Here is a 20985-nt window from a genome sequence, read left to right as displayed (position 1 = left end):
TAGACGCCTGCGGTCAGTTTTGGGTCATTTGATTTATTCGGCAGTTATTATATGAACTCCATTTACAGCATTAATGATAGCTCCAAGTGTAGAAGCCGTGAACGTGATGCGAGCACGTGCCTTTCTCGTTCTGATGCGTTATCACGCCGTTTCTGTTGCGTCTTTTATTGTAGCGATGCGTGTCCACGAATTATTTTTACAATTATAAATGCGTGGCCTTAACTTATGTCGGGGAGTCTCGAAGTGCACAATTAAAAAAGCAATTTACGGTTGAAAAAACTCGGGAGCTAGACGCTATAAGTAGAACGGCGCGATGCACGATTTACGGTTTTAATTTTTGCTAATTGGTACACATTTTTTTTATGATCACGCTCATAGGCTTATCACTGGAAAAATGTTTTTATTTTTATCAACTCATACCATACATAGGTATACGAGTGTATCGAATTGCCATGTACACATGGACAAATCGACGAAAAGTATTTTGCATCCATATTCTTCGCCTAATTAGAGTAAGCTAAAGTTTACGATTATGTTTAATGCAAAACTAGAGGAGATTGAATGTATATGCTATACACCAAATCACATCAAATTTAATTTTTGCTCATTATAGAATATTTTCCATTTTTCTTTCACGTCAAAATATACGACTGCGGAAATTGCTCGAATACCATTCTGCTCGTGACTGGGTCTGACAGCTCGGCATCCGCCGAATCTTGTCAGGCCGAGCAATTTTGCTGTGTATGTAAAATAATTACTGCGTGACTATTGCCAATTTTTCGGTAAGTAACGCAGGACTTCGTTTCGCAAGTAAGAATCACTCTATTACGTCATATCTCGAAGAAAAGATACTCATAATTTCCAAATATTTTTTAATCTTATTATTTATTAGTGTATTAAATATACTATAATTTAATCTGAAAACCTTATTTACTACAGGTAATTCCTCTAGACTTGAATATAATACAATCTGAGTATGAAATCGGCTTACTTCGTTGGAGTCTATCCGATCAGGTTTCACTGCATGCTAAGAATTGCGTAATTATCATACATTATGGACTTAATTTAATTCCATCCTATATCAATAGGATAATAAATTAAGTTGTTAATTGAACAATTCAGTTATAATTCAGATACATTTGCAATACTTGAATTTCAAACGTGTTTCAGTTACAGTAATTGTTAAATGAAGTCAATAATTCAAGCAAGATAAATTTAATTGGGATATCATTAATTAATTGATTAAGTGGATTCGAGGTGATTCCATTATATCAATCGGAGAACGATTAAATAATCGTGGTATTTGGGTGATTCCGTAGCTCACTGAACGTCTTGTATAATATATATGGATATTAATCTTACTTAACATTAAGAATTCTATAAAAACTCATTTATTGCCGTAAGACTCATAAATACTTTTTTATGCAGGAAAAAATCATCTTCCAACAACAAGTCAATCAAGACTGGCTGACGTCGAATCGCCTGATTATTGTTTATGAATTGTCTCGCGAACTGCGATGGTTATACTCCTTGTTATTGGCCACCAGTACGAACTGCGGCCAAGTGTCTCTGTACGTCGCACTACAGGTTGCAGATTAATTCTATCTCTATTTCTCGCTCTGATTTTCAATGCTAGCAAACAATAACGGAATATGGCCTGCACGCTCCAAGCATTGGGAAATTTCCCTGCTATAAAAAGACCAACTAGTCAAATTACATACGTAGCAATTTTTTGAAACAATGATTCAGTTTACGATAATTCTATCTATGCATGTCTTTATACGAATAAAATTATTTTGGGGCGATTATTTGAACTGTTGACTTTGTTTAACATTAGACGATAAATATTGATGATTAACAATAAAAGTATGTCAAAGGATAAGTTGAACGGGAACTCAAAAACCGTTACACCGATAAAGAATTTTTGAAGTCTTTCCAGTCTTATCCCACATGAGAAGAAAAGAAAAACCATTACCTCGAAACCACATGAGGTTTGTTTGGAAAATTTATTATAGTCTCCATGCTCTATAAACTTGTACTATTTTTCTTTTTATTACTGCTATTAGCAGAACTAGTCTGAAAATTCATCTCGACCGACAAGATGACGGGTGTCAATTGGATTTAGTGCTATTTAATGTTCCTTACAATAAACATAACACGGCACAATAGAGGACATCAATTCGTCTTGTAGAATTTTTAATCCAACCAAAGAATATTTACATATTGTATAAATTATACTGTACATATGTAACGCAGATGTATTTCTTTCTAAAATTGAAGCTACACGTAAGAAAAAAGAATAAAAGATACAACTGATATATATATATATATATATATATATATATATATATATATCATTATCTTATTGCCAAATAACTGAAACGAATCAATGACCCCGAGAAATTTGTTGAGTGTACATGCCGTGATTATCACAGCCTAGGCAAACGTCACACAATAAAGAAAAAAGTAAATCCTAAGATGAAACACTCCATCGCTGTTGAGTATCTCGAATTGATTTAGGCGAATTTCAAAATTGTACTGTCGAAAAAAAATGTGCTGTCTATAGGGCGTTTTCATCCCGATAGCACAGTACGTTTCTCACTAACAAAATACTTCTTATCTATGCCTTAATTATCCATACATGAATCGATTTCTTGCAAAACGGTTCACGTGATGTAGTAAGTGAATAGTGCGTGAAATCGCAATAAAAAAATTAACAAGCGTAAACTGATACATAAAACAATGCAATTACGGTATTGTCAGCAGTTTATAGTATAACTCTGAGAGGTGTGTTTTTTATCATCAAAATATAAGGTGTAATGCAACACAAAAATGATTTTCTTTTTCAATACATTGCCCACTTATTGTCAGTAAATTTAGAACTTTTTCACAGCGCGCGGTTATTGATCATTTTGAAATTTGGAAGCTGGAAATTTTTTTTTTTATGTTTAATAATATGAAAATGCATTTGAGAATCCTTACAATATGTCGTATAGCGTTGACTGCAGAAACGCGTATAATTACATAAGTCGCGTATTCTCGAAGCGATATTCTATAAATAACACCGGACAGCTTCGGTTTGGACAATTTGCGACCAGAGTTTGCCGAAACGGATATGTCCAGTGACTCCAGTGAGTAAGAAGTCAGAAACGATTAGCCGTATACTTATAAATTCCCGTAACTCAAGGTTAATTCCTCTTGTCTTACAATTAGCCCAATCCTGAAGCGCCGTCCTGAGATCGTAATTTCCTATTGGCCCCGCCGCTGAACCAGGGTCATTGACTACATCTGCGAAATACAATACTCAAACAATACTCAACAAACCATTCTACCTATTATAGTTTCAACTTACGCTGTTCGCCTAAACCGTCGAGCTTAAACCACTGCTTACATAAATACATACATAACGCACACATGGGGGCTTTACCCAGCCACGCATGCGAGCATTGGGAAGCTACCTCCATGTGTACAAGCTCGATGGCCTAAAACGAATAGACTAAATGTTAGAATATGAAATTCCCTCAAATGCAATGAACGTCAAATGTAATTTTTATATTTTACAGACATGCGCAGAATTGTCGAAATGGGCATGCGGATCTGTGGGAAGCGTACTCTAGCGCTCATACCACGAACTTCCTACTACACTGCTACGCCGTGGAATGCCGGGACGCTACTTGTCGTATTCATGAAAACTCCGCTTAGCTGACTGGAAACTTCCGGAACTGTGTAGTAGTCATAAACTCTTAAATGAAGATTTATTGAGAAATGAGAATAAAGCACATAGAATAAAGTTCTACCACATTTTTAGGGATCGTAAATTTTTTATGACTGTTTCTTGAAGCATAGATGTTCGAGGAAAAGTTTTGCAATGCAGTTTCATCGCCTACATTCATGACTGAACTGGACAAAAATCTCATCGACTTTAGTCTAGAGGGGGTGTGGACTACAATTTTCGAGTGGATCGTGCATAGTCTATGCATGATGACACCTGGCAAAATACCTGGAATGGAAGGTCATTTCCGAGTGTTTCCCCGCACGCAGTTTGGTTTTACTAGCATAAGCTTGATACCATAATTGTGTTAAAGTAAGTGTTACCCAGTTAAGGAAAAATTGCGATGTAATATTTTGCCCTGTGACCACGTGACTTGGTAGTCTTGTATAAAAAAATGGTTTTTTTTTCTTTTAATGTCCTATGTTTATGCATAATAATTGTAGTTGCGCGTGCCAACCATTTGCTAATGTAGCGCTCGCACGCTGTTGAAACTTCAGGGATCTCCCGTCTTCTATAGTGCTATGTTTCCATCTGCAAAACGGTGATTCCTGCAAATATTGGTTCTTTTTTTTCAAGTGCTTACGCTTGATCAACGGATAGCTAGTTACATGTGGTTCGATTTTTGAAGGCGTATGTTATAAACCTATATAATCTTACATTGATCAAACGCACGTATTTATCCATTAATATTATTATTTCGTGTTCAAAAAATCACTGAGCAACTAGACACAAATCATAGGTTAATTTTCAATTACGTTTTGTATTAAAAAGGCTTGACTGGCACAAAACGTATGTTTTCTTTCCGATAAAATGAAAAGTGTCGAATATCAACAGTATTTAGAATTAGGTATCTAACCTACATTATCAATAACGCTTATCTGTTTTATGTTATCAAAACAATAGATCACGAATGGATAATACATGTCCTTCACCACCGAAACGGCCTCGGACGCATGAAAACCTGACAGTCCAGCTGGGAAAAAAAAACATTTCTATTCAGATCCATGGACCATTGTCAACCGACATAGAACAGTCAAATTCAACCCGAGTAGAACGTATACCTGGGGCAAAATGTTCCTTGTCTATGTTGCCATATGCAAATAACATGAAATTTGTGCCAAATAAGGAGATGAGTCTCACTACTAAGCTTCAAAAACTTAAGCTCAAATCTCCGGATGGGCGGGATCTCGGAGAAATAGAAGTGAAGCTTTTTCCCCAAAAATGTGATGGGATTAAGGGAAAAACCATAATGCTGAAGAAGCACAGCATGTTTGGTAAGCTAGAAAATAGTTCCACAGCTGTTTCCATCCTTAAACCTATGGACAGAATCAAAGTTGAAAGCAATGGACGGGTTTCACCTCAAATGGCATCCACGTACGGTCATGTACAGCAACCATCTAAGCGTTTTTCGATAGCAAACGTCTCTTCGATAAAATTCAAAGAAGCAACCAGCCAATCACAGTGTCTGGCGAATCTAAATCCTGAACAGAAATCAATGATATTGAGACACCCAGATAATCACAAGCATCCACCTATAGCATCAAGTTCACAAGTGTTTTTGATACACGTTGACAAACAAAATGGCCTAAACAACATCAAAAACATGCATAAAGATGTTAGAAACCTGAGTCAGCCTCCTCCCAAGCAAAAAATTGTCATGGTACGAGCAGAAAATTATCCTTATTCAAATGACACCAAGAAAAAGACTTCATCGAGTACTGTAATTGAGCTACGGAATTCTGCATCACACAAGGATCAATATGGTACCGAATCTGTATCCATTATGCCAAGTACAGAAAACTCAAACATTTCTTTGAGCATCTCAGGACTCGGTGAATGTAAAACAAAAGGGTCTAATCAAAGTAACATGGTTATCAAAAAGATTGTTGAACGTGTTGACAAACCAACAGCTGCTGTAAGGTCATTAGCTGATTCTAAGCCTCTTACAGTAACTCGGAAGAGTAGTAATCCACCATCAAGCCTATTACAGACAAATTTCCAAACTAAATTAAAACCTTTGATCCCTGTTAAAACATATAGTAGAACATTGGAAAGTAGTAAAAAAAACAGCAATAACGTCAATGAAAGAGAATCTGTGACAAACAGCATAGAAGCGACGAAAACCTCTGTGGAAAGTAATACTCTTACTAATACACCGAATCTTGAGAATACTCAATATGTCACAAGTCCAACAAATAACGTAACGCTTACAGATGGTAGCAAAGAGGGTATTGAGAATTCAGTAGTTATCACACAGCATACGGACTTTCTTCAAGTAAAAGCTAGACCCTCATGTACAGATAAAGTTAATACAGGGTTTGTTGATAAAGATAAGGGAAATAATGGTAAAAACTTAGGTAAAAATATGATGGTTATTTTACCTAAAGACGTAGATATGTCATCTATAAATGAAAGGAATGACGCAGAAACAAGCAGAACCAGTATCGAGACAAGCAGTATGGAAATTGATAGGAACACAAATGCTACTAGGAATGCAGTAATGATCGAGGAAACTGCTTTGAATCAAAGTTTCGATGTTGAATCCCCCAATCAGAGCGTAGTACTAAATGGTATCAGTTCAATGTCTGCTACTACATCACCTAAGCGACAAGATTTAGATATTATTGAGAAAGCACTCAGTACATTGCCTGATCAAGTTTTACGTGAGAAAGCTCTCAAAGCTCTTGCAGATTGTGGAATTGGTTTAAAGCGAGATGTACCTGTTCCACCTACAGTCTCTGTTAGCGATTCAGAAACCCAAACAACAGTTTTTAGTCTTTTGGAGCCAAAAACGTTCTTAGAGTATAATGAAAACCTCCCTACCTTAAAAAGGCTGGAGGTTAATCAAATCAGTGACACAATTTTGCAACTACAACATGAAAACAGATTGCTTCTTGGTTGTACACAGCAATGGACGAACAATGCATGTGTCAATACACAAACAAACGTTCCACCAGAAGATTTCTTTGATTTCTGTGATGATTTTCTGAATGAACCAACATCAAGTGTGCACCAAATTCAGAAAGTACTTTCAAAGCCTGATATAAAAATTCCAAAAATTGTTGAACAGTTGCAAAAAGATTTTCAAGCGGCGACAACATTTGACAACCAGGGAATGATGGGGATTCATCGAGCAGTTCTGAGTGAAAATATCACGGAAGTACGAAGACAGCTGATTGTTCTTAAAGCTGTGAAACAAAGCGTTGATGTGCTTACTGAGTGCGGAAAGGTGAGTTATAACTCCAGTCTTGCTAAATCAAGATCGCATGCATTTCTAACTATGTTACGAATTATATTATGTTGATGCAAAAATGGTCGAGTCAGAGTCACAACTAAGGGTTATACCTAATGGTTTTGCTCACTCATCTGATCAATTTTTTTTTGCTATTCATCTTTCACAGACGAGTTTGGAACTCGCAGTTGAACATGACATAGAACCAGTCATAGTCGAGATCCTCCTGAAAGCTGGAGCAAAGCCTGCATTTTCCATGAAACTTCACGAATCAGCACTTATTATGGCATGCAAAATGTCCTCGACAGTTCTACCTCAGCTGATTAGTCATGTGGATTCTCCAAGCTTACTCGACAATATAGACTCTGAAGGTAATTTCTTTCTATCCAATAGTTTTTGTGCTGACTTTTTATCTCCATAATTGTAAAAACTCTAGTTTCAAGTTTTTTATTATTCAATTATATTCAGGTTTTGCGCCTTTGCACTACTGTGCTCAGTTGGGGAATGTAAATGCAGTCAAACAACTAATTTCCGCTGGAGCGAATATCAACTTACGAGATGCTAAATCTGGTCGTACAGCAATATTTCATGCTCTTGACCACCAAAATATTCCACTAGCATGGTATTTGATAGAGAACAGAGCTTCAACGACTATCACAAATTTTGCTGGGCAATCACCAGCAGGTTTGGTAGATGAACACAAGCATAATACTTTGGCAGAAAAGCTTAATCAAGAAATAAGCTAGAAGCGCTCAATCTTTCAAAGCGACAAATCATCACTCTCAAAAGACTGTATCATTGTACATATAGATCTCAAATTGTTAATAGAAACATCTTATTGCTGGCAGAGTGATTGCCACGATTAAAGATCGTGTAATACGTAATTACGATTAGATTAGTAATCTGCTTGTAGACTACGACATAATTACGCCCTAAATTATTAAATACCACAAGATAAACGCTGTACATATAAATTTTTTTTTTTTTTTTTATTGTATTTTGGTCATCTCATTACCTCAGAGTAACGGGATCTAATTGTAGAGAATATCCTATGGTAAGAGAACCATATCATTTTGAGGTTACAATTTTTTTGATTATTTGGTGATTATTTGGTAGCTCGTTTATTACTAAGTATTACTCATTCGTATTTATATTTAACGTTATTTAAGTATATTAAGCGGAGTAGTTTATATTTGTGAATCTGTATTCAGGGTATCAAATTGCACAATCTATCAGTAAAATCAGTTGAAAATTTCAGTTCTGCATTGATGAAATCAGTTTCTAACGAGCTATTCGTTCATAGGATTGGTGTAATTGAAAACCGGAATCTATAAAATCAGTAATTGTTACAAAATTACCAAAAAAATATTTGCTAAAACTGTATGATAATTAGCTCGTAAGAGTGAACCTTTTATTTCTGCACATTCGAAATGGATCTATGAATCAACAATAGGTAGAGTAAAAAATTTAACGGCCGTTATTCGTGTCACATTAGTTTTAATTCTTATGACTACAAATCGTGAAAGTTTGTAATTCAAAGCATTGACTTTCTGCTACGTAAAAAACTAACAATTGTTACAATTTATAGTAGGGTAAACTAATGACAAACGACAAAACAGTGTCAATGTACATACGTCTGATTTGGCAAACAGTCTTACTGGTAATATTATTATTCAATTATTTGTCAGTTAAGCAACGATTAAAATTCGTCTTGATTTGTTTGCCTAGTCGGCAGTAAGATTGTTTATTAAACAAGAGTATGATAAAATAACGTATGAAATTTAGTTTAAATCTCTGCTCGTACATTTTCCGAGATAAACTAATCTCTAACGATTTTCAGTGTTTATTTCACATTTATGTATGCGGTGGATAGGAAATTAATTTGTAAGTATAAGTAGAGATGTTTTTTTTTCGTTTTACATACAGTGAAAAAAATATTCGTCCCCATTAGATTCCAGTCAGAAATTCCGATGTACAGTTTTACAATGTTATCTAATCAGGGTCAATATTCACTTATGCACTTATGTTGCAAGCTATAATGTACCTGAGTTAGATTTCATACAACAAACCAAAATACCGTGATCTAATGAAGATACTTTTTTGCTATTTTGTTTCTTGATGCGTACATGAATTATTTGTACAAGGTATGAAGTTTTGGGCTACTTGACTTTCATGTTAGTAATTTTATTCTTACAAAATTTGTCAATGAAAGATGTATCTCAATTCTATACATCAGAATTATGAAAGCAATGGCAATGCTTGACTCAAAAAGACACTTTATAGATAAATGAAACTCCCTGGTTGTACTTTGCGGATAAGTACACTAGGTTTTACTAATTAATCGAAAAAATATACGAATTGACGTTTAATTTAAATCGTTATAGTAAACCTTGCTTCTGCAATTAGACGGTATAAATGTAACATGTTGATTCACATCCACATATTTATTAAGCGCTGTTTTAGTGTATAATTATTTTTATTACGCCGTAGACAAGCACGAGACTTATTTGTACGTCCATTCAAAATTTCGTTGGAAAAGAATTTAAATTGAAGTTTCCTCTCAAGTTTATAATACTTTAGGATGGAATTATGTACAAATAAATCTATGTTATTTACACCAATATTGAGATATCGGATTGATGTTTCGTTTTCCTAATATAGGTATCAAACAAGTGTAATCAAACTTTAAAAATGAAGGAAAAATCAACAGTACAATCTAACATGTGAATCTGATCATACATTTGGAAATCGTATTCCTGATGTAGGTTCGCCTTAATCCAGGCAACCTATTATACATACGAAAATGTATTTGAGCATCTGGTTGGGCGCTTGCGCAAAACTGCACACGACCAACGTCTGAAAACAAATTACAAAGCGTCGGAGCCTCGCAGGTTGTAGCGTGATTAACCGTGCTTACTTCTGAGTGATCGAAATAAAGCAACTGATTAAAGTTGGAAAAGATTTGAAAAAAATATGGGAATTAGTAAAATTAGAGTTTGCGTTCAAATTCGCAGATACGATCTACTCGGTAGGTTAGCTTGGAATGAATTATCGTACACAAATTGCATTTGACAACGTGTGACTACGTAATGCGTGCATATTATTATCTACCATGATTTGTTGTTATGTTTTAGAAGGAGAAAATGACAAACTACAAACTATTTTGCAGCAAGTTACTTTAGAGCCAGAACTAACATTCGACGATCTCAGGCTTGCCCTGTTCTGTTTGGTTGGCATTGAAGATGATGGCAGTAGAGTATTGAAAATCAGAAGACATGACAATAATCTAATACCAGTTTCCACTTTGCTTAATGGTTCCTCAAAGGATAAGTATGTATCCAACTTGGCTTCGACAGAATACTTCTTACTGCTGTTGAAAAGCATTGCTTTCCATTGCTATCCACAGAATTTTGTATTAATAATTGCCTTGTCAATTTAGATAATACTAATATAGATTTTGTTTCTTCTACATTCAGGCCATTCATTGTGGACGTTGTTCGCATTCATCAATACTGTAAGTTTTAACTGGATTTTACAATCATATGCATAACGATTTTTCTTTCAATTCACATTCTACGAAGAACTTTTATTTATGTTATGTTAGCAGGTTTTCATGACAATTTCAAATAATGGTGCGAGAGTTGAAGTTTGTTTAAGAATATGAATAGCTTTATTCATCAGTTTCAATGTCCACAGGCCTACCTAAAGAACGAAGTATTCCACCTGGGTATGTAGAAGCTCTGTCATTGAAGCTGAACAATCTTGAGAAAAGAGTACGTAGATCTGTTGTGTTCACTTAAATTTTTAGAATCAGTTGAAAAAAATGAAATTTATTGTGCTCAAAATACTTTTATAGACTGCTTAGTGCTTATACAATTACTATCTATTTTTGTGAATTTTTCATTGCAAGATAGTCGCTGATACATTCACTTCCCACAGATGATTTTGGTCGAAAATGAATTACCAGAGTTAGAGGCTCTGCGAATCGCTGCGATAGAGGATGCAGCATCTCAATTAGGCAGTTGCGTTAACTTTTTGGACCGCAGACTAGATGAGCTAGCTCCCCCTCATTGGAAAGCACAGATTGGATCAAGCATTTAATTGATAAAAATATATCAGAACGCATCCAAAGCTGAAAACATTCCAAAACTGACTTGCTATAAAAAAGTTTATTCCTGCAACCGGAATTTTAAACGCACTTTCTGTTAATTTTAGTGCAAAGAAATTAAAGCATGTGCGTTCGAATAACAGGTCTTCGCTAAATACTACGAATTAATTGAAGAATTTCAAATATTTATTTTGTGATTTCGGATCATTAGTCATTGAGAGGAAGGAGAGAATGTTTAGTAGCCTGACTATAATGCTGTCATAGAATTATGTGTGGATAGAAATAACACAATGCTTTTGAGTACAGGAGGGATTGTATTTTGGGGATAACTGTATATCAACAATTTACATAATTTGTAAATTCAATTACTAAATAGATACTATGTAACAAAAATAATTCTTGCATTTTATTTATTCACTAAATTGTTTAGTGTTAAAACAGTATTTTTCGTCTTATTATGCACAGTTGAAAAATATAAAATTAAAGGCCCCATATTTGAATTTTTAACAAGCGATAAAGTTTTTAAATAATATATTATGCTATTATTACACATATAATTTTACTAAAAAATAGTATTCGTATTTTGCATTTAGTACTTATAAGCCAGTGTCAATGGTAAATACTTTTAAACTTGTCTAGGAAGTCAATAGAAGGCAAACATTCTCACCTCAGAAATAAATGTGTTTCAAATCTGTGTAGTAATTAATCAATTTTCGAAACTAGTTTCAATTAGATTTATAATAATTTTATTGAAAAAATAGTTATACAGTCTAATGATAAAATATACTACCTCAATATTCAACATAGATGTTTAAAAGAAGTTGACCGCTTAAACTCGCCTTTGAAATCTCTGAGAGATCATGCCATGTCGAATGCAAAGGGTCAAGCTTGGTATTTACAAAACCTATCCTCGACGTTTTGAGTAAGTAAAATGACATACTCTGTGTACTTTGGGCAACTTAATCCCTAATTCTATGACGTACTTATCCTTAGCATAGTACACTCATTAGTAATCTCGGATATTGGTAACCTATCAATATTTTCGTTCGGGTCAAAAGTTTGAGGATGTCTTTCTTGCTCCAATAGTTTCAGTTCTATACCACAACCAGAATCCGCAGTTGCATTTATTGCAATATCGTAACTATTGGCCTGTTGTAAGAAAAAATAATAATAATAATTTTGAATAAGAAGCTATATATTGCATTATGATGATGCTCAACATATCTCAATTGGACACATCTCGGATATAGACCATAAAATTTTCGGTTCCTAAAGCCCGGGAAAACAACAAATTGAGTCATTGTGAAATTTTACACAAGCAAACTGACCTCCATTAAGTTGTGTTTAATAAAGTATTTTGTAAATTAAGTACTCATTATTTGATGGCCAATCAGGATATGTTTATACGGGGTTGTCTCTGAAGTATCAGCAAATAAGATCTTCAATCAATACTAAATTGTACCCAAAAATTATTAGAAAAAGTTGTTAAACGATACGTACCAGTTGTAAGGAAGCTAAAAAGTATCTAGCAACTTCAGGCGTAGATTGATTTTGAATTAAATTACCGAAAGGCAATTTTTTGTTGCTTGCAGTCTCGAGAGCCTCGATTATTCGCGAACTGTATTCGTGCATGTGAAATGCTGGCCTTCGTTCTGCTGCAACCAGTTTTGGTCTCAACGATCTGTGCCATTCAGCTACTCTTTGTTCCAGGTCAGACTGCTCCCTGGTCTCTTCACCGATCTGTTTGATTCGCTGCTCAACAAGTTCCCTATAATTGTGTCCATGATTAGCTGACTCTGGAGTAGGTGGAGGTGTGGTGAACGATTCTGGTACACTGGACAGATCTGACTCAGGCTCAATTATCATCGAAGAATTCGTAATGGAATCATCAGCTGTGTAAGTAAATCTTTCTGTTAATGGGTCTCGCTTGCCAAAATTTCGCTGAAAGCCCAAAAGTTCCCTAGTCAGGCTGCTGGTCACCGCCTCGTAATTATCTGTTTCACAACCCCGCATGTTTTTGAGGTATTGGTCGAACGATTTTTGGAACTCTTCAAACTCCTCTATAATTTAAAATAAACAGAGATTACTGGAGAAAAATGGAAATTCTTTGGCTTGTGGTATAATATGAAGTGTGTCACATCCGTTGCTATTTTTCTTTATTCTATTCATACCTTTCTTCATAGGTGCGAATAGTTGTCTTGTAGGAGAATCAACTTTCAGCTTCTTGTGTACTAGCTCATACCTATCCAGCAAGAATTTTGTCAGATGTTCACGTTTCTTATTTTCTGATAAATTTTTCCGCTTTCGCTGTACGAGAAGAAAAGAAAAGAATTTCAGTGCTTCTCTATGACAATGTTGATAGTTGATTAAAATATTGTATATAATTTTACCGATTTTGACTTGAGTAAAGATATGTGGCATGGCAGTTTAAATTGAGTCCTACGCTTAGGAAGTGGATCAGGAATACCATTCTCAAATGGTATTGGCTCTAGAATTTGTTGATTTGAATTATCCTTAGCCTGTGTGGATTCTGGCGTTTTGGTACTTTGAAAAAACAGATGAAATCTAGATTTTTTTAGTCCGTAAAATCTAATCGTGGTTGTTGGAAATGTAATTGCTCTCCATCCGTCAATTAAATAATTCATTGATTACAAGCCGAAACAGCAGCCAAGTAATGTACAGCAGTTCTGTAATTGTTTTTAAAAAAAAACCTTGGTATGTACCTTGTTAATTCTGGCTCAACAGCATCTTGAGTATCATCTGAGGTGTAGCCAGCATCAGCATCGTTAGGAATGTTATAACTTTCGTCAATATTTTTGGTAGCACAAGAGTCAGTGACAGTACGTTCTATTTCTTCTGAATTTCTACATTCAGTACTTTCAACTATTTCATTGTTATCCAACATCGAACTGTATGCAGAATCAAGCTGTATGTTGGAAGTATCATTGGCTGGGGTCTGGTAGTTAGGACTAGCTGTGAGAGACGGCTGACCAAAATCTAAATAACCATTGGAAGTAATCAAATAAATTTTACACTTGTCTCTTTATTTATTTGTGTCAACAAACTCTTGTAATGACCATTTGGCAATGTGAAAGTAATGACAATGACAAGTTGATTATGATTTAATATTGTGAAAGTACTAAACTCAGTTCGAAGTTTAATATGGATTTCCGAAATCTTGATCAGACGGTAAAAGATATTTAGGGGAGGGAGGATATTATAGCCAAGTTACTTACCGTCTGGCGTGAGTTCATCAACTAGCATGCAGTTTTTAGTCAATTGTTGGTTACACCTGCATGGATAAAGAAAAATTCTTATCTATAATTTGGTAATGAAAAAGTATTGAAATGATTAGACATATTTCAAATCAGTTTTTCTTTGTAAATTCAGATTACAATACTTGAGAATTGATGAAGTATGAATATAGGACTAGAAATGTTCAATGTATACATAACATGACTTAACAATTATTCAAACACCTACCGGAAGTCATATTTATTTCCTATAATTTCACCTTGAGTGCTAAGTATTTCAATGGGCGATGATAACTGAGCTAAATTGCTTTCAAGTTGGGTGAATCGGCGGGTGAGCAGCTTCAAAGGCTTTTGTGCACCTTCTTTCAAGTTATTGGATTTCCCAATTTGATTTGATAATTCCAATGATTCAAAATCATTGAAATCGATCACATTACTGGATTTTTGATACTTTTTTTTCTTTGCCGTTATTTCTTCTCCATTTGTCCCATTGCTAAAAATTGCAATGATGTATCTTTAAACAAATTGTATCGATAGCTTGATAACTGTGCGACCGATAACTATTTGAATTTCAAACCCAGTCAATTTAACATTCGACCTCATTTCACATATATATCGACTTGGTCTTCTGTGGAAATCAAGATGACTCAAAACGTACTTACTTGTGTATGACGAGAGATTGATTAAGTGCATCTGTCTCATTCTGTAGGTATTCAACTCGACGTGCATATACATTAGCAGAGTTTTGTATAACTAGAGCAGCCTCTCCAAAGTTCACACTCTGTGTTGCCTTAAGTAAAAGGAAATACTTTTCCAGGCTCTGAAATACAAAAACATGTCCTAATTTTTGTAGAATTGGAATAGTAAAGTGTACTCATATATCACCAAATAATAAACTTTTTTCAGTATTTGAAAGTTCTGTTTCTCATATATACATTCTCAGAAAGCTCATATATTTACATTATGTATACCTTTTACTCTGAAATTCAAGCTTCTATTGAAATTTTTCAACTTCCATCACTTTCTTTCGGTTCATACAAACATGGTAATTTTTTATAGACATGAAATCGAAGGCTATTAATAAATGTTGAAACGATTACAGTTTCTTTGATACTATGAAGATCCTGTGGTCAAAAGACATACATGATACATACGAATTATCATTCGTACGATGATTATTGCTTGCACCTCCCAAAAATGTTATCACACACAGTTTAACTTGACGGTTCATCTCTAATCAACATATTGCGCAATATTTGACATTACGTAATTGCGTACGAAAGCGCAGTTAGGACACGATCCATGTATCAAAAAAATGTTGAACGACAAAATATGTGCGTGTAAAAAGAATAATTCTATTTAATTCATGTGTTATATTTCGGTAAATGACAAACGAACAAGTTTCTATTTCAACTGAATTAATTGATATGGCAGTATTCGAATATACTTGGTAAATTATTCAAGTTTTTCAATACTAACGATATTTCTGCATATCTTAATATTTCGATTAGATAAGTATGTAGATTCTTGAAGTCCACTCTGTGTATTAAAGAAAAAAGAACAACTTGAGACTCGACATATCCAAGGTCATAATATTTTTAACCTGATCTTACGTATAGCAAGTATAAAAATCCGGGTCTAATTTTTACCTGCGCAAAGTTAGAATCCCACTCAGCAAGCAGCTTTGCCGGCTTCAGAAGGGTTTCCATACTTGAACACAGTCCTGATTTTGAACAAGAAGGCTTCTTCAATGATAATGGTCTTATAACAGATAAGAAGTAAGTCAAACAAGTGTCGGCAATGCTGCCAGCGTATCGAACTCAATAGTATTACCTTCCGCAATTTGCTTAAAGAATGTACAAACAACGCCGGTTTAAAGAGTGACACTCTCCGCATGCCGTGCCCAACTGAACTTGTAGCACAAAAAAATTATGCGACGTCAGAGTTGGGAACACACACGCATTAATTTCTTTAATAATTTTACACGGCGCGCAAATGCCATTGAACTATTCTACAGTGTATACCAGTTCAAAGTGTGAATTATCATAAGAATTCATAATGTATTCATGAAGTAATGCAAATACCGAACACCTGTGTAACCAAAATTTCATTGGCTTCTTTTCCTTATTACGGATAATATGCTGGTCGTATATTAAACGGAAACGCGTAATTAATAAGTAAGATACGTTGCGAGAACCACTCTCGTTTCGACGCATCCTTGATCCTCGAAGGCACCGATTTGCGTGCCGCAAAAACCATGTAAACACACCGGCATGTGATCGGTGTACGTACAAGAAAATTCGAATAAGTGGTTGGATGCGCTGGTGTTTCAAAAGACGACATGGCAAACACGAGCCCGCGCGAGCCTGCTTAGGGTTATTTCAACGTTGTTTTCTCTGATTCGACCACACGGATTGGCGCGACAACCCGTCGGAACTGATGGATAAAGCATTCGCTCAGCCAAGTCTAAATTTTTTCTTGAATAATCACTATTAATATGTGGTTTACCTTTAAAAATAGACGAATCGACGCGGAATCAAAACGCACCTCGCCATTTTGCTCTCTCGGCTAGTTGGCTCCCGTGTTGTGGGCGGGCTGTCCACAGTTTTCAGTTCGAGCGGGAGCCACGATCATCCACGATGTGCTTGGAGCTGTTGCTCGTATCCAGCGGCACTGCACTCCGCGTCGCTCGACGAGTGCCCGCCGATAAACGTCAACATATTTCTTGCTTAGAGTATAGCATGTGCGCCAGCGGTGTACCACGCGAATAAATATTACTACGATTTCGCCACCGTCGAGCCAAAGGATGAAAATAACGTTCTGTACAATTGTTCTCCCACTCCGGAACTAAATCCTCACGCGTTATTATTCAATTTTATTACCCATCCGCTTCGTGCGTACGAAACCTGGTTACAGTCGCTGGTTACACCTCGGAATTTAGATTAGATTAGGTTAGGTTAGGTGAGGTTAGGTGTGGTGAGGTGAGGTTGGGCTCCTGACCCGTGAATCAGGGATCGAAGCATAGCTTCTTGTTGAATTATGATTTTTCAAGTACAAATGTCTCCTAAGTTGGAGAAAAAAATCTAAGCTCAAAAACGTTAAAAATAATTAACAATCAATTTTTTACGTCCATTATACCAGTATAGCTTCCGGCCTACCTGTAACAACTATGACCGCATAATACGTGTGAATACTTGCCAAACATTCTAATTGGATGCGGCTCGCAGTGATTGTCATGTCGGGTCTATCGTATGACTACAATGCATGAAATTCAACTTCTCGTGACACATCCCTGTGACGTCAATATCAGTGTACATGCATCCACAGGAGACAGAACAGCGGTCGAAAGTATGTTAAATCAAGTAAAAGCTGTCGACTCAAAACCAGTGAGAGAGAATGAGCAACAATTTTCGCTAATCGTTCTAGCATCGCAGTCAGTTTGGATGGTAAAACGAGTCATGACTCGGTGTTATCGCTAATTCAGAGCTGAGCAGAAGGTGCGGTAATCCTAGATAGCCGTATTATCTGGATTCGATCTAGATCCACGGGTCACGCGGCTAAAATCTTTGATTAAAATCTAGTGATTTAATTTGAACGATGCCGCAACTGACTGTCAACAACAAAGAATTTGATTGGCTGACACGGAGCGACGCCGGACGGTGATTGGGGGGTCGGGGACAGTTGACAGCGCGGCTCCACCCTCCGCAAGTTGAGGAAAGCGCGTCTGCTTATTCCGCTTATGCCGCTAGGGCGCGAGAGCCAGTTGCTGGGAACATCCCGCACGGACCGGTCGATTTTACGCGTAGATTTACGGGGAGCGAGAGGCACGCCGATTACCCCGATTCGAAAATAACCATTGATTAGTTTCGCTTAGATCGCGAAGTTGTCATTGCTAGTAGCGCGAGTGTCTTGTGCTGTGTGATCGAGCGTCGAAAGAAGTGACTTTTTCCCAGTTTCACCTAACGACGAACGATGGGGTTGTCCGGTTGTTACGGAGTCATCAAGTACCTCCTCGTATTTGTGAACCTTATATTTTGGGTGAGAGACGTTTTTTTTATTTTTACATTTCCTTATCACCTACATCGTTCTCACTCTCCCTGTCATCGCTACAGAACTCGAGATTTGCGTTTACAACAAACTGTCTCCACATCTGTTCTTTTTCTAACGATATTTTTCTTCTTTCATTTGAATCTGTCTGTGTGATAATGCCAAATCTGAACATACCTTGAAAATTCGTAAATATCCTTGTGAAATTTAGCCCATATAAAGTCACAGAGGTTGTTTAATTTTATCTGCGTTGAGTACACATAAGTAAACTAACAAATTAACTGTAGTGTGGAATGTGTGTAAGGAGAAAAAACTGACATTAAAGCTAACGATTGTCAGTTTTTTTCATCCCTGTATCTCGACCTCCAATCGAAATTCCCGCTCTTAGAAATTGTCGACTTTCTTTTGTTTCGAATGTCTCTAACGATAAGTACGTAACCTACGTACACTCGATCGAAGAGCTATGTTTGTAACGTGAGATGCAACAAATGGTAGCGTGACGTAGTTGTCCTCTGACACTATAGCGCAGCTGTATCGATTGCATCTGGGCGCAACCCCGATCCCTCCCCTTTTGCTCGCTGTTCCTCCATTCGCGGCACTTACCAGCACCCCTTATATACGTTTTTTTAAAACCCTTGCGACTGATTTCACCCTTGGATTTACTGACAATGAATCACCACGGCGGCGATAATGAGGTAATCGCAATCCGATGCACTGCGTTATGCCTTGAAAAAAATGTGTTCAAATTCGCAGCGACGAAAGTATGTTGCTGCTACACGAAGGGTAAGATCGCATGTTCGAGGATTATTTTAAATCCGAGATAGTGTATCGGATGCTAAAATTATACATATACATACATATATACAAATATACGTTCGTATTTCTTTATGTACACGATGGATTTCAAGACGTTAAATATTACATTTTTATTACGTATTATAATATGTATATACGTGTTATGTATACCAACACTATACGCTTTTCATCACATATGATGGAGCGTTAACGGTCAGTGATCTATAATTGAACGACTTTTTGTAAAATTTCTTACTTTCCTTTTTTCAATTTTACTTCGTTCACTTCTGATCGTGCAACGGATTACGACGTTATAAAATTATTCATTGCTTCACCGTCACGGGTTGTTTTACGCCAACATCACACGACCAGCTGTAAGCATTATATCTATAGCCGTAAGCGCCGGAGAGTCATGTTTTTAAATAATTCACAAATCACTCGTACGTACGTATGTAAGTAATGCAGGTGGAGTGCAGTTATGGGTAAGCACTCAACGACTGCTGGAGGCTAGAAATGCATAATGAGATAAAAGAATAGAACCGGAAGGGAGACGCAGCAGCGCGCGCGATGCATCGATTACACAGATCTGCGATGGTTTTCCCCCCACGAAACTGAGTACGAATCAATGAAAAAAAAGTATAAAATATTCTATCACGTAAATTTTCGGAGAAATTTTTTTTTTCTTCTGCGTTTTCTTAGTACTATTAGAGTTAACTTCCAAGATATGTCTTTTTAATTTATCTAGCCTCTTAAGACTTGCTTAAGACTAACGCAGTTTATTTTATACCTAAACATTCAGTTTTATATTCATTATATTTTAGTTTTTTCACAAAAAATGTTCAAAAATCTGCAAATATGCGTATCCTGCATAAAAATAAATCTTGATATGCTGTAAAAAAACTAGCGGTATATTATTCATTATATTATAATTCAACGTATCTAAATATCTAAAAAAAAAAGCATTATTACTTAAGGGGGAAATTAAAAGTTATATTTCGCAGGTCTGTGTCATCATTCGCTTGTCCCTTCTCTTTCCCTACTCTCCACATAAATTTCAACATTCAAACAGGTTTATGATGTGGAAAAATTCCGGTTCATGTCATTGTAATGTTCAAAATAAGTTTATTTATAACGATTTATAAGTGCAGTGTATAAACTTGATTTAACTAACCCACCGTTAAACGAGCGACGGATCGCTTACAGTTGCACGTAAATTTAGGAACGGGGTAACTGATTATGAATTTGCAGCTGACTCGGATATCAATTTGTTGCAAGGTCTGCAAGATGCAGTCTTGAATGTTTCCGATAGGTTACTTGTAATTGTAACACAGTTACATACGACATTGAAGTTCTCAAAGTCCGTTTACAATTGTATTGTCCGTTCGGGGATCAATGACCCGGCAGCCGTGGCTTATACGAGGATATTATTATACCTTGCGTATAAAAAGTCCGGAAATTTACGACTCGACTAGTGAGAATCGAGGGCTGCCGGACTTCTTACTTTCACTTCTGGAGAAGATATAACAATATAAACAGTATAAAACTAGTGGGAACGAATGAAAAAAAATATAGTGAAATTATGGCCTTCAATCACTATAACGTTAGAAGTTGCTGTGAAGCGCGCGTTGCGTTGTACCTACTGCTCCGCATCTCTTTTTGCTAATCGCGATATAGACTACGACTACCTCCTCTCGAGATCAAGGAACTCGCCGGTTAAAAGTTCCGCCTTGAGGCATGCGGCGTGTGGGCCTAGAAGCGGCAATGGGGTTGGGGCCTG

The 20985-nt window shown here is 36.2% G+C and overlaps 4 protein-coding genes across 9 annotated transcripts in view; 3 read left to right on the top strand and 1 right to left on the bottom strand.

Moving 5' to 3' along the window:
• The first annotated feature begins 3563 nt into the window (after nt 1-3563).
• LOC124217575 (uncharacterized) lies at nt 3564-10033 on the top strand. Its single transcript, XM_046623413.2, has 5 exons — nt 3564-4084; nt 4216-4313; nt 4676-7001; nt 7174-7375; nt 7473-10033. The coding sequence occupies exons 2-5, from the start codon at nt 4294-4296 to the stop codon at nt 7748-7750; spliced, it is 2826 nt and encodes a 941-aa protein (XP_046479369.1). The 5' UTR covers nt 3564-4084; nt 4216-4293; the 3' UTR covers nt 7751-10033.
• On the top strand, nt 9844-11508 carry LOC138190327 (uncharacterized). The gene is made up of 5 exons (XM_069135293.1): nt 9844-10032; nt 10139-10334; nt 10481-10518; nt 10701-10777; nt 10944-11508. The coding sequence occupies exons 1-5, from the start codon at nt 9978-9980 to the stop codon at nt 11103-11105; spliced, it is 528 nt and encodes a 175-aa protein (XP_068991394.1). The 5' UTR covers nt 9844-9977; the 3' UTR covers nt 11106-11508.
• Nucleotides 11192-17284, bottom strand: LOC124217577 (condensin-2 complex subunit H2-like). Of its 5 annotated transcripts, none has more exons than XM_046623416.2 (10): nt 16875-17284; nt 16016-16127; nt 15029-15186; nt 14596-14859; nt 14349-14404; nt 13836-14109; nt 13503-13656; nt 13284-13419; nt 12613-13172; nt 11192-12261 (listed from the first exon to the last, which is right to left on the bottom strand). In XM_046623416.2, the coding sequence occupies exons 2-10, from the start codon at nt 16073-16075 to the stop codon at nt 12085-12087; spliced, it is 1839 nt and encodes a 612-aa protein (XP_046479372.1). In that variant the 5' UTR covers nt 16076-16127; nt 16875-17284; the 3' UTR covers nt 11192-12084. The 5 variants fall into 5 exon arrangements, with proteins under 5 accessions (XP_046479372.1, XP_046479371.1, XP_046479375.1 ...); XM_046623415.2 differs by having other exon boundaries at nt 16016-16089; XM_046623419.2 differs by having other exon boundaries at nt 16016-16089; nt 16914-17284.
• The window catches only part of LOC124217589 (CD9 antigen), a 23256-nt gene continuing 15142 nt past the window's right edge, over nt 12872-20985 (top strand). Inside the window, exon 1 of one of the 2 annotated variants that reach the window (XM_069135292.1) lies at nt 12872-13008. Coding sequence is in view for 1 of the 2 variants with exons in the window: in XM_046623434.2 (XP_046479390.1) it covers nt 18339-18404 (66 nt within the window). In the remaining variant the exon portion in view is untranslated. Of the gene's footprint in view, nt 13009-17613; nt 18405-20985 lie in introns of those variants that run through there. The other variant, XM_046623434.2, reaches the window with a different exon arrangement.

Source organism: Neodiprion pinetum, chromosome 4 (genome assembly GCF_021155775.2).
Source record: "Neodiprion pinetum isolate iyNeoPine1 chromosome 4, iyNeoPine1.2, whole genome shotgun sequence".
NCBI lineage: Eukaryota > Metazoa > Arthropoda > Insecta > Hymenoptera > Diprionidae > Neodiprion > Neodiprion pinetum.
Note: the sequence above shows the minus strand (reverse complement) of the source record. Positions and strands in the feature narration are given on the sequence as shown.

Excerpts from the sequence above, each read along its gene's own strand:
- LOC124217575 (XM_046623413.2), top strand. The coding sequence starts at position 4,294 with ATGTTTCCATCTGCAAAACG. Across the intron at positions 4,314-4,675 it reads ATGTTTCCATCTGCAAAACG|ATCACGAATGGATAATACAT; the intron begins GTGATTCCTGCA and ends TCAAAACAATAG. Across the intron at positions 7,376-7,472 it reads CGACAATATAGACTCTGAAG|GTTTTGCGCCTTTGCACTAC; the intron begins GTAATTTCTTTC and ends AATTATATTCAG.
- LOC138190327 (XM_069135293.1), top strand. The coding sequence starts at position 9,978 with ATGGGAATTAGTAAAATTAGAGTTTGCGTTCAAATTCGCAGATACGAT. Across the intron at positions 10,519-10,700 it reads TGTTCGCATTCATCAATACT|GCCTACCTAAAGAACGAAGT; the intron begins GTAAGTTTTAAC and ends CAATGTCCACAG. Across the intron at positions 10,778-10,943 it reads TGAACAATCTTGAGAAAAGA|ATGATTTTGGTCGAAAATGA; the intron begins GTACGTAGATCT and ends CACTTCCCACAG.
- LOC124217577 (XM_046623416.2), bottom strand. The coding sequence starts at position 16,075 with ATGGAAACCCTTCTGAAGCCGGCAAAGCTGCTTGCTGAGTGGGATTCT. Across the intron at positions 14,405-14,595 it reads GGAAATAAATATGACTTCCG|GTGTAACCAACAATTGACTA; the intron begins GTAGGTGTTTGA and ends TTATCCATGCAG. Across the intron at positions 13,657-13,835 it reads GTTGAGCCAGAATTAACAAG|TACCAAAACGCCAGAATCCA; the intron begins GTACATACCAAG and ends GTTTTTTCAAAG.